Source organism: Scophthalmus maximus, chromosome 6 (genome assembly GCF_022379125.1).
Source record: "Scophthalmus maximus strain ysfricsl-2021 chromosome 6, ASM2237912v1, whole genome shotgun sequence".
In the NCBI taxonomy this organism is placed as follows: domain Eukaryota; kingdom Metazoa; phylum Chordata; class Actinopteri; order Pleuronectiformes; family Scophthalmidae; genus Scophthalmus; species Scophthalmus maximus.
The window spans coordinates 24,936,903-24,950,009 of NC_061520.1; the positions used below are offsets into that span (position 1 = coordinate 24,936,903).

At 41.3% G+C, this 13,107-nt stretch overlaps 1 protein-coding gene across 9 annotated transcripts in view; it reads right to left on the minus strand.

Moving 5' to 3' along the window:
* cadpsa (Ca2+-dependent activator protein for secretion a) overlaps positions 1–13,107 on the minus strand; it is a 136,105-nt gene that overhangs the window by 26,586 nt on the left and 96,412 nt on the right. For 4 of the 9 annotated variants that reach the window (XM_035631321.2, XM_035631319.2, XM_035631322.2 and 1 more), the window contains 6 exons: positions 10,091–10,246; positions 9,412–9,559; positions 6,442–6,516; positions 5,804–5,887; positions 4,625–4,657; positions 967–1,074 (listed from right to left, as the gene is read on the minus strand). In XM_035631321.2, the coding sequence (XP_035487214.2) occupies positions 967–1,074; positions 4,625–4,657; positions 5,804–5,887; positions 6,442–6,516; positions 9,412–9,559; positions 10,091–10,246 (604 nt within the window). Of the gene's footprint in view, positions 1–966; positions 1,075–4,624; positions 4,658–5,803; positions 5,888–6,441; positions 6,517–9,411; positions 9,560–10,090; positions 10,247–11,833; positions 11,840–12,881; positions 13,095–13,107 lie in introns of those variants that run through there. The other 5 variants (XM_035631318.2, XM_035631315.2, XM_047332920.1 and 2 more) reach the window with 4 other exon arrangements.

Here is a 13,107-nt window from a genome sequence, read left to right on the forward strand (position 1 = left end):
GCGGCTGACAAGAGACACTGACTTTAAACGAGCATTAACATCGTTCAACAGCAAAGTTTGCACAAAACCGCTAAAATATGATCCAGTTATATGAACCTAAAAAATAACAAATAATGGCTGGTTAGGTTTATATTTTAAAGACTATGAAAATGTTTTGGTCATGGTAGAAAGTTACAAACAAAAAATGATGGCGATGAGTCTAGGCTGGACTTTGACATTCTGTCTCTGACAAGCTGTATCTTAAAATGTATTGATGTGTTGCCAGTACACATAAAGTCATTTTAGGTATATAAGGGTAACACTGCAGTATTTTTTCTAAAAAAAAAAGTAACAGGTACACAATATTTGTAATCCAAAGTGACTGTTTGCACCATTACATGTTGCACATCTTGCATTCATATTTTAACGTTGTAAAGTATTGAAGTATTCTTATTTTATGCATATATTTTTATTTTAGTTTTGTATAGGTTCTGTTTTCTCTTCCTTGTTTTGTTTGGTTTTTATATTGCAGCCGGTCTCTCACCTATGAGTTGTTCACGTACAATGACAATACAGCCCCAAATGTCTTGTGTGAAATCCATGTATAAAATTGATTTTTTTCATAATTGAGCAGTGACCGAGACAGAAACTTAAACTTTCTCTGGTGCTGTGGAAAGCTCATCGTTCCGTATCCCAGATGGGCAAGAAAGACATAACAATATGAGTGTGTGTGTGTAAAAGTGTGCAGCACTGAAGTTGCTCTGTGATTTTTAATCCGTCATATTCTAATATCGTAAAAACATGTACATTGAGCAGATTTCAGTCACTCATCACCTGGATGTAATCGTCTGACTCCACTAACAGGAGCGACTTGGGTTCTCTTTTAATCTCCTCTTACAAAAGATCCCGAGTGAAGTGAATGAAGCCCTGTGGTTTTAAGCCCCCCCCCCTTAGGTGGAGGAGGAGGTTCTGCGGCTGTATACTCACATCAAATAATCTCTCGATGTACACCTCCTCATTGACCTTCTCCCGCAGCATGTCCTGGGAATGACGGACGAACGTTACATAACCGTCAGCCACATCCATCCCCGGCTTCTGCGAGGCACACGGGAACAGAGAGAGAGAGGGAGAAAGGAGGAGGAGAGGGTGGATGTCGAGTGTTAAAATATTATTTCATCCAGTTCGGATGAAATCCTAATGCTACAAGGCATAAAAACACAAATATTCAATAGAAAAGTTTTTTTTCTCAAGGGTTGTTCTAAATTGATTCGTTTAGATTGATAAACACAGTTTTTGCACCTTTTGTTAAATAAATTATGTTATGTAATGTAAAATTGTTATGTTATGTTATGTGAAATAAATAATGAATGGAAATGATAAAATGTCATTGAATCAAACAGCAGCCTATACCAGATAATAAAACAGGCTTAAATAAAAATAAATTAACAATTAAATAAATAGAACTCTACCAAAAAATGTAGGTAATGAAGTAGCTCAGGTCTTCAGGAAGGCTGTCCCAGAGACGCCTCACCATGGGTCATTGTTCTGACTTCAGGATTAATTAAAAGGCCACTACCAGAACATTAAAAGCTAATTTGATAGATAAGAAGGACCACGACCATTAAACGACAGGTAGCCAGTGCAGAGACTTTAAAATGTGTGTGATGTGTGCTCCCTCTCTCTCTGGTCATGGTCAACACACATGTGGCTGCATTTTGTCATTGACCTATATATTGTTTTTAGGGAGGCCAGAAAGAGGAACCTTGCAATAGTCAATTAAGTTCATATGAAATCGTCCTACTATCACCTTAAAATGATAGCAAGACTGAAAGACCTAGAGAAACTGGTACATGCCTTGATTACTAGTAGGCTAGATTCTTGTACTGGTCTCCTCGCATGTCTCCCGAAACAAACTCATAGGCAGCTACAGCTTGTTCAGAATGCTCCTGCTAGAGTTTTAACAAAGACCAAAAGATTTTAACACTTTACACCAATTCTTAAATCCTTACATTGGCTTGCCGTATGTCAGAGAATACATTTCAAAATGCTGCTGCTCACCTATAAATCACTACATGGCTTAGGGCCAAAGTATATCACTGAAATGCTTTCGCTGCACAAGCCTTCAAGACCGCTAAGATCATCTGGCACCAATCTGTTAATGGTTCTGTGAGCAAATTTAGTTACTATGCAACAAATAACTGGAATAAACTTCCAGAATTAAGACTTGCCACAACTCTGACCACTTTTAACACAAGACTAAAAACGTTCATGTTCGATTTGGCTTCTTGCTAAATCGTAACTATATTGCACTTTTAACTTTTTTTTAACTTCTTTTAACTTTAAATATTTTTATTCTTTTCATTTTATTATGTCATTTCCTTGTGTAACATGTTTTTTCGTGTGAAGCACATTGATCTCTACGAGATGTGCTATCTAAATAAAGTTGCCTCTGGCCTTGTCTTGCCCTAACATGTTCAGATACCATCTGGGGAAGAAGGGTTTCGCTGACTTGAGGGCAGTAACCGTGTGTTCCCCTGTCATCTCTTGTGACTAAGTTAAGCTTGGCTTAAAGTTACAGTCTGGGCATGTACAACGTGAAACAGAGACACTTGTTAAGAGGCCGGCCATTCTGACATCTAAAATATTCACTGAGGACAATGCATCTGTCAACGGAACCCGAGTTATCCTACTGAAATCAGCATTTCTTACTAGTTTCAAGACAACGCTCCCTTTTAACCTTTGTGTCGCCGCTTCTCGCGCTTTGTCTCCAGTTGACATGGACACCAAAAGTTATGGAAAGAACTCATCACTAACCGCTACTTAATTTAGTTAACACATCTGCAAATGGTGCGTACAATGTGCAAATGAGTGTCTTTTTCACCAGTGAAACTCTAATTTTGGACATTAAGGACATCATTAGCATGCTGGGCTGGAGAGTGTGACCCCTGCCAGCGTACACAGTGCCTCGTCACATTCATTGACAAGGCATTAATTTGAAAATTGGCACGGGGATGCGGCCGGAGTGTTGGCAGCTAATACGGATCTCATGCATGCACACACACACACACACCGCCCCCGCCGCCACCCTGGTGTGGCATGTGTTGTCCAACATGGACTCACAATGTATACTGCACGGAGAGCGCGGCACAAGGCACGTCTGGCTGTCGGCGTCTGGCCACATGCATATGAATGGACATTCGGGGGGGGGGGGGGGGGGGGGGGGGGACACAGGGACATTCGATGTGGAAATCAGACAAGCAGTGCCATCTGGATTATGATTCTACATGTGAAAGCCTGGTCAAATATTTGTACACGCACGAGAAACACACACAAACAGTCACACGTGGCTGGGGAACAATGTGGCTTCATTGTATTTCTTGAAACCACCGTCAAAATCTTCATTTGAAGAATGAAAGGAAATCTATGGAACGCTTAATTCGGGTCCTTGATTACAATTGGCTGAGCTGTGTTCAAAGCCACTGTAAAATACTGTTTGAAAACCAAGTGGCAACCCACCGTGACGCCACCCATTGGTTTGTGACCTGCTGCTCAGAAGCCCTTGACTTTCACTTTTTGACCGGCGCCATTTTGTTTTTTTGGGACGAAAGAGCAAATACTTGAACATGATGTTCACAAACATGAACATCATGCTGATTTTAGAGAAGACTTGAAACTTAAAATATAAACTCCTCAGGGAAAAGTTTACCGAGTTATGGACTGTCATTTTCTCAGACTTCTTACAGAAACTGACGAGAGTCTGGATCCAGTGACTACCTCTATTCTTAAAATACAGTCTATGATAACAACACAGCTGTGGCCGCATTACATCAGTATCACTATGGCAAGATAAAAAGAACTGTTGTAAGATGTTGGATTGTGTTATTAATTTTAATTTACTGGGTGGGCTAAGTGTTTGAAAGAGATGAACCGGATAGAGGAGGAGGGGGGTTTTGTTCTAAAATCACTGTGAGCCAAGGCCTCTCTGCTTTGGTATAACTCCAATATCTAATCCAAATGCTGTCTATGGTTCTCACTAAACTGTTATTTGGATGATTAAGATATTTAACCTAGGATATACATTTTATCACACCTGACACATGTACTGTGACGCAGGGTTTTGTGACAACTTTAGGTCTAACCCTGGATTTTCAGGGTGACGACAGCGGCCCATTTCTTACTGGGCTACATCGCCATGGTACTTATATGCTGCACACCTTACCAGCTCATGGAAGTTTGGAGACCAGCTGATGCCTTTCTTGCATTTATTGTTCGTGAGGGCCAGCTCCGTGACAGGAGTCACGGAGCAACACATTGGTTAATGGAATAAAGACAGAGGCTGACAGATCTGTATAATAAATAAATAAAGAATGGATGAAAATGCAGTCATTATCTGACTGTAGTTCCTGCCAGTATTAAATAATCCCCATTGATCGGTGAAACCTGTGTATTAATGGGCCCTTTGCACTTGATTGTAACATGCTCGTAAAACACGAACATGAGAATATCATAGGTATCTCCAACGTGCAACCTTAATCTAGATACTGTATTACTGTGATCGTTAAGGTATTAATACTGGAAAAGGGATGTTTGTCCAATTGAGTCCATACATGAAAGAGAATCATCAAATTAAATAGGTTTCACTTACAGGTACATCGACATACTTTGAAGCAGCTTTCACCTTAAAGAGACAAAAAGAACAACAGTCAGGACTCTCGCTGGGGCATCACGTTTCAGACAATCTGAAGTTTACAGCCTGTCAAAAGTGATTTCACCTGCAAAAGTGCACTCACATGGTCTATAATAAAATGAGAATTTATGATAATCATTTGGGGAGAAAAAAGGATTTTAAAATACAACATGGTTAAATCCATGAAGTATGAAAATCAATCTTCTGTGTGACAGTTCTTTGTAAACGTGCTAGATGCTAGAAGCTAGATGAGATTTGCAAATTTTCAAACTTCCAAACATGCTTTGTACAGAGATGTGCAAAGTATGACCAAACATTTTTGGCATGAGATAAACTTCATTTGCACAGTGGACTCAGACGTAGATTAGTTTTGGCCTCCGGATTTTTTTTTTTTAACATATTGTTGGTTCAGGCAGCCCATGAGCTCAATCTCAGCTACTGTGCAGCACATCGGCTGACAGTAGAGATCACTACGCCAGCCCACATCAGCTGACAGCTCAGCTGATCCTCTTCTACACATTCACTTGGCAAAGCTCATATTGTCAATTGAAGCTGCTTTAACCTGCCTACTTTTCTTGCTCTGCTGTACACCACTCTTCAACCCGCCTCAACCCCTGCACCTCCTTTTCATATCTGACTTCATCGATATCATGTGTTGTCATTGATGCCTGCTCTGCGCTTGGGGTCTTTAGCTGCTGCTCTCCCTGCCTCACATTCCATGAAGGCTCATGAAAGGGTAGGGAGATGTGCTCTCCCTATCTCAGGCTTTCAGGGAGGTCCCACAACAGAGCCAATGCCACCAAATATAACTAATTGCAATACTTGCAATGAATTAGTTTTGATGTCATCACTAGTCCAATAGCAACGCGGCCAGGTATCAACGAGTAAGAGCGGGACAAATATTCACTCTTGTCTTGTTTCTCACGCGGTCACTTCTCGTTTGCTCTTCTTCGGTTCCTCAGACAATGTCCACTTAGGTTTTTTTTTATGGCTCTGCTGTTGTTAATGTTGCCTCTATATTTAATGGTCGACCAGTGTAAGTTGTTCATGCAACAATGCAGCTGGTGAGTATTGTGTCAGAAGTATTTTGTGGTGACAATGGAGGTGGTGTTGAAACTCCATGCATGTGCTACTTACTGTGAAAGATAGGAAGGAGGAGAAGAGTGTTCCCTCGTCATATCTGGAGAGCTTGGCCAACACGCTCTCAAGAATGACCACAAACTGGAGGAGAGAAAAAAAAATCATGGTTAGCAGTCAATTACATTGAAATGTAGTGTAAAAATCATTATTGATGGAAATGCTGTATTACAATGTCAATCATTGGCTTCTCTATCAACTGCCGTATCTTTTTTTGTTTTTATAAGACACTACATTATACATGATTATACACAATCACGTTTTACAGTGAGTAGTACATACACTTACTTTACCCAAAAATGATATGTTACCATGTTACAAAGCCCGTACCACCTCAATCTGCTATGTGAATATAACACCAGCTTTAATACGTGTAATGGGTTAAAGAACGAAATATATGTTTGCCCACATAAACATGTGTTGTACACTGAATTATTTAACTCCCATGACCACTGCAAGGACACGTGGTCAGATGGATGCTCCATGAGTCTGTTGTCTCCTGTTGTTTTGCATCCATTTGTATTGTAGTTGTGTGTCTTTTTTGCCAATTTTGCATCTGTCTGTGGCGGTTTAAAGTCTTTGTGGGTCTCTTTGTAGCATCCAGTGTTTGGCTGAGTATATTTAGCCATTTTTTGTACCTTAGCTACCAGCAGAGTTATCATCTCCTTCACCGTCTCCTCGATAAGATTGTCAATCTGGGAATGGTATTGTCTCTGCAGAGGAAGAAAAAGAAAATGTGTTACTCTTCTCACCCACACTCAGTCACCTCACTCTGACTCGATTTTACATGATTACACCCAGAAGGTAAATTTAGCTGTCATAGACTTCTTTCAGCAACCATGTGACATACTGTATTTGGCTATCCTTGTTTGTGATATTACTTTAACATGTTAATGATGGGCTGAGGAGTTTGGCTCAATTGGCTTCATGACTGCTACCCCCCATGCCCCCAGCATGTGCCACAAAGGTAATTGAGGGGGAGGATAATTGCATGCATAAATATATTTGCTGCATCCTTGATAACGATCTGTTCTCCTTGGATGACAATATCAATATTAAATCAATATATAATATATTGCGCTTTGAAGGACTACTATGGGCTACATAAGAGGGGGGGCCAAACATCACTTCATCTTGCTGGATAGATTCTATTTGATCTGTTGCGTGTACGGTAGCTGTTTCTTTGGTTTTACTCTCAAGCCAGAGTGCATGTGATGTAAACTGGAACTGCTTGTGATCCAAGATAAGTTTTCACTTGTTCATTCTCAGCACCCTTTGGGCTCATGAGTCTGCAGTCACTGGCTTCAGGGGGGGCTCCTCATTTAAAAATAGGGGTGCAATGGCAATGTCATTAGAATAAGTACTATATGTGAGTGACAAGTCAATTAAACGTGCCACTTCCTGTGTCTGGCATCTTTGGGAGTAGTGTGTAGTAGCATGTAATCTTAGCGGGCTGATGGCCCCGACAGGGGAAAGGAGGGAATATGGTAATGCCTAACATATCAATAAATACTGATCATTTCTCTACTTGAAGGTGTTTTGTTCACTTCATCCTGCTTGTGTGCTACTTTACAACTCCCAGCAGCACTAACAGTATGTGAGCATGTAGCTAACTGGTCAAATACATAACAGTCAACAAAAAAAACTTACACATTTAAAAAGAAAAACGAAAACCAAAAGCAGATGTAGAAAAAGGAATAAAGGAACGGAACAAAACAATATCCGCACAAAGAACAAACAGGAATCCAAAAGCACTGACCCACTGGGGGTGGGGTATCAGGTACAGACTGGGGAAAAATCACAGACGAACCAACACAGACAAAGGGGAAGCACAGAGACTATATAGACACAAGGTGGGCGGGGCCAATTGAACACAGGTGAGACACATTAGGAACAGGTGCAGACAATCACAGGGGCAGGAGACACCAGAAACAAGACACGGGAAAGGAAGTGGGCAACACAAGGAAAGGGACTTCAAAATGAAACAGGAGACTCAAGAAAACACAAACACGGGATAACAAAGATAACTTAACCAAGGCAAAGTAACACTAAGCACTGAAGAAATGGGAAAATAAATAAAAGTCCCCTAGATCTAATGTTCCTGGGGGCAGAATCATTTCAAGTCTGGGATGTATCTCTCTTCTCTCTTTCACTATAGGAAAAGAGCAGTGTACAACATATTCAGGTAGCTAATTCAAATCTTTAGCCGACACTGACAAACGTTCGTGCGTGGCAGCAGATTACACCAGCCAACCACGTCGCATAGAAACTTGTCAGAAGTCATATACCAGTCTACAACAGTGTGTGACGAGGGTCAATGTGAGGGGAACCCACCGTGACGTCACCCGTTGGTTTATGAACTACTGATTTGAAGTCTGTAGTTTTGCATTTTGAACAACCAGACGTTGAATTGGGAGAGGATCTGACTATGAGCTCGCCCACTGCACGCCCACCAGTGTTGGGTAGTAACTAATTACTCAGTAATATATTACTGTAATTTAATTACCTTTCCCAGTAACTAGTAGTGAAAGGGATTAAAACATTTCAAAATAGTAATTATATTACAGTAACTGATCCAAGTAACCATGCAAACTTCTTTATTTGTACATACATAATTAAATAAACACAGAATGTCATGAATCAAATGTAAAGCATTCTACTGTAAGGATGGAAGGATTGGAGATGTAGAGATGTTGAGGTGAACAACACACACACACACACACACACACACACACACATTAATGGATGCAAATTAATTCTTGCAATTCATATACTCTTATTCTTATAAAACATATATTTTTTCCTTTAATAGACTATTTATTGGTTGATTCAAGTCTTGGTAAAGTATTTTTAATGAATTGCATTTTCTAATTGATTCAATTCTTCGTTGTTGTGGTTGTTGTTGTTGTTGTTTGTTTGGTTCTCAACCCATGGCCGAGGGAAGGACTGTTACACGACTAACCCGTTGACGGACTGCAGTCATGGCAACTCGGCGGCAGCCTCACTGAGAGGAATCCTTTTGTTTAGCCTGGTAGCACCAACAGAACAGCGAAGAAGGACTTAGCATTAATTAATTCATTGTTAGTAATTGGCATCAGTCTCGGGATTCTGTGAAATATGAAATCTATCACTTCTATCCCATTTATATTCAAATCTATCTACACATATGCTAATGAAATCCAAACAATTCAAGTGGAGGAAGACAGACAGGGAAAACTGATGACTAATTATACATTTGGGAACGGGCTGGGTGAGATTTCAATTGAATTTTTGTAGCCACACTTACCCAGTCTCTAACAAACTTTCACAAGACAGAGGAGAGAGAGAAAAAAAGCAGCGGGAAATGGGAAAGAAAGAGGTGATGTGGCATATGTAAAATAATGAAGCAACACGGAGAAAGAAAGATGCATTCAAGTAACAGAGAAAAAAAAACCTACAGTTTCACGCCTACATCTGCCAATACCACTCAAAATCCAAACACGGCAATTCAATTTCACCTTTAAACGATATGAGATTTCAACAGGGAAGCTAAGGGAGATTTAATTCCCCCATCTACTATTAATTCCCACTGTTTTAAAGAGAATTTGTTTCCTTGTGCCTTTGCCTACCTCCTGCCCCAGGTCCATGGTGCACAGCTTGGCTGACTGGGCCTTGGCATCCACCATGACGTTGAACATGGTGCAGATGGACTGTGGCACGCGGAAGTCTGTGGCCCGGCTGCTCCTCTGAAGCTTGGCCTCGAACGCAGCCCGCGTCCTTTCGAGAAGGAAAGAACGATTGAAGACCGTGGCCGTGAGTCCTACTGGATTGATGAAAGCAGCAGAACTGCATGTTTTGTTGCTTGTTTTTCCTTTGCAAAGACTAAACCCCACTGAAGTTGCTAAAATCCCCAAAAAGGGACGAGCGACATTATCTCTGGTAGCTACGACTGCCAGAGCTGGAACTGACACGAGATCACGGTCATGGTAAAGAGAAACCAGCGCGGTCTGTCCATAGAGGGTGGGAAATGAACAGCAGTCCAGCTAAGGCCAGTCTATTCTCATTTCAATACTTCCTTGGACGACTTCTTTTAATTAGCTGCATTATTTTCCCTGTGAACTACCAAATGGATGAATTTCATCCTGTCTTACTTGTCCGTCTGAAGCCTGTTACAGAAACACTCCACCCAACATTCCCCAGTAGTTCTGAGCCGCTACATATGCAGGAGCGGATGTTTTGAAAATCCATGTCACGACTCAGTGCCGATGGCTCGCAGTCATACACATTTAAAAAAAAAACCCGCGTTACCGTTTCACACAGGACTCGATCATGTCACTGGACATCAGCTTCAGTCGGGTCTCCAGGTGTTTACCGAACTCCTCCTCCGGCCAGTGGAGATCCCTGATGAAGGTCTGCAGAGCATCCAGCTTCCAGAAGAGATCCTCAGACGTCCCCGAACCGTTACTGCAGGACAGCACGCCAGAATTGAGCATTTGGTCAACAACACCTTGTAATATCTGGCGTTCTACTCTTGTCCAGGTTGTGAAGAGCTTCTGGCCCATTTTGAATTGAGTCCGTTAAGTCGTTATCTGATGACAAGGAATGACCCCTTCTAATATTTTTGTGAACGAGGTATGGGAGTTCATTTTGCATGGAATACCGCATGAAAGAGATATCATCATGTCAAAAGATAAGAAAACACTAAATTCATCAGTGGTTTGCCCCTAGATTCTTTCAGAGCGTTCCGATATTCTTACACAGTACAGACAGTACAGACAATACAGGCAGACAGACAGACAGATAGATCGGGTTCAACATAGTCCGCACTGGGGGGAAGCAGGATCCACACTGTTATAAACACGGCACTGAGTGAGCAGAGGTGAAAATTTATGCACATTCCATGGTGTCATTTACACACCAAGCAACATTAGTGACTTTCGAGTGTGTGACTGTGTGGGTGCCGGATACACATCTATGTGCCTAATGTGTGTGCTACAGAACAGACAGGACAAAGCAAAGAGCTCAGAAGAAAAACAAATAAAGTGCATTCATTTACGTATTTCATTTACAGTTCACAAAATCAAGTGTCTGTCTTTATGTCTTTAACAGATGCTGGGTTCCAATCATTCTTTGAGAAATCATGTTTTTGAGAGAGGGAAGAAGGGAAGTCTAATGTCCTGTGAAATTGTTTCATATCTAAGTAAAAGTCCAACTCATTAAAGCCCCAGGGTGTGCCCCAAACCGCAACCAACTGAGACAGGGGACACTTAACGGTGGCGCACCGCTAATTCCATTTCCGGTTTCCCGCAGCACTGGAAATTGTAACATATTCTGGACCGTTTCAATTTATTTTCAACTTTTTAAAAAATATTTAATATATTCAATTTCTTTGAATATGTTCTTCTAAATATTGCACACTGTAGCTTTAATTTTTGGGATATTTTCACCTCTTTCATCAGCATTAAAACAGCACATGTCCCAGGAAATGTGGGGACCTTCGGTTTCTCACTTTAAGTTGTTACTACTGGAAAGGGGGGTTCACACTGGGGGACTACTGGGACCAGGAGTGACAGTAACACCGTAGCTGGTACAGGAGGAAGGGAACCTGGGCCAGGGTGGCTACAACACCAGGTAACTGGAGGAAATGCTTTGGAATAAAAAAGACATGAAAGATGCAAATTCATAACCACTGAGGATATTTACATTTGCTGGTGTGATTAAATATTTGGTGACCAGACAGTGTAACTGAACAGGAAATACAAGGGTGCTTTGCTGATGGTTATTAATTACATCCATATCCACCCAAACTGCCTTGTTGTTAGCTGCAGCGAGGCTGCAGATTTAGATTACATTACATCTATGTTAAGTGGACACACAAGGTGTACCAAAGATTATACGCTGATTAAAAAGACAATTATGTATTTGCAAATCGTCGAACAGTAGGTTAGGGCCCGAGCTCCACTGACAAAGTCAGAGTGAGGACCTCTTGTAATTGATGGAATTATTATTATTATAAGCAAATAAATTGCGAATTTGAGGAACTAAACGTGCTCCGACCTGCCTGGAAATTTGCACACGGATCAGAACCGGTGAAACATTTGATGCACTTGATATTTTTTGTGTCTCGGGCATGGGCGTGTCTAAATAACTCAATAAAGCCCCTCACCACATTCCCCCTTGCTTTACATTTGATGTATATGAACAGAATTTGTCAGGCACGTGTATCACATCAAGACCTACAAAAAAAAACAGTGGCGCTTTTTGGAAATTTTCACACACGAACACGAATTTCCTGTGTATGTTTTTGCATCTTTCCACAAATCATACAGGTTGTGGGAGTAAAAATGTACGTCCGTCTCCGTCCATCCACACACACCATGCCGTGACGTTGGTATGAACATGACTTTGAGCCTGTGTAAAAACCCCAACAACCCTACATTCTGGGAAACGCGCAAATAAAAAACTTCTTCCATCATTGTTGGTCTCTTTCCCTTTGGGGGACTGAATCAGCCACTGAAAATAAAGCGACGGTTGAGATACAGCCCTTGTACGTATATTCTTTTTGATTATCATTATTTCACGAATTAGAACTTGAGGACTGGAATTCATGAATGCGTATCCACGGGATCCCAGGTGAGGGAACAGGGCTGGATGTGCTGCGGCGGCAGCGTCACACTCTGTGGGAGGCCGCAGCACATGGAGGAGCTTTGACACCTTTCAACCCCTGTCGCTGGCACAGACAGCATTTCACTTAAGTTTCTAAAGTGCTATACGTGATGTGTTAAGTGTATATTAAGATATGCAGGGTGCTTTTATGATAGCACTCACATACAATCTATCAAATTGCCTGAATTTTTATCCCAAAACGAATGCACTTCTTGAATAGAGCTGCGGCAGCTGCCATTCCCTGATCATCACTATTAGGTAAAATAAAAATGAATTATAAGGATTTAGATCATAAAAAGCTACATACATGCTTATCCATACGACATATTATAACGTAATGTGTTACTCTTCTATACTACAATATTAATACGGTATGTTATTCACTAAAGAAAAAACGTGTTGCATGTATAATTTTATAGGTGATTCTACTTTGGGGTCATAAGACTTGGATTGCCACATTCATGCCAAGGACATGTGTGCACTTCTCCGACTGGACGATGCAGATACACACTCGGAGTCATGACTAGCCGCCATCCAGTTGGGTGGAGAAAAGCTGGGGATCTGTGCGAGGTTAACGCTCGGCACTGCTAGGTTTGGTACTTTGGCCATTTGGACGCTGACATTGGGCAGAGTGCTTGTTACGCTTCTGTGGAGAGAGA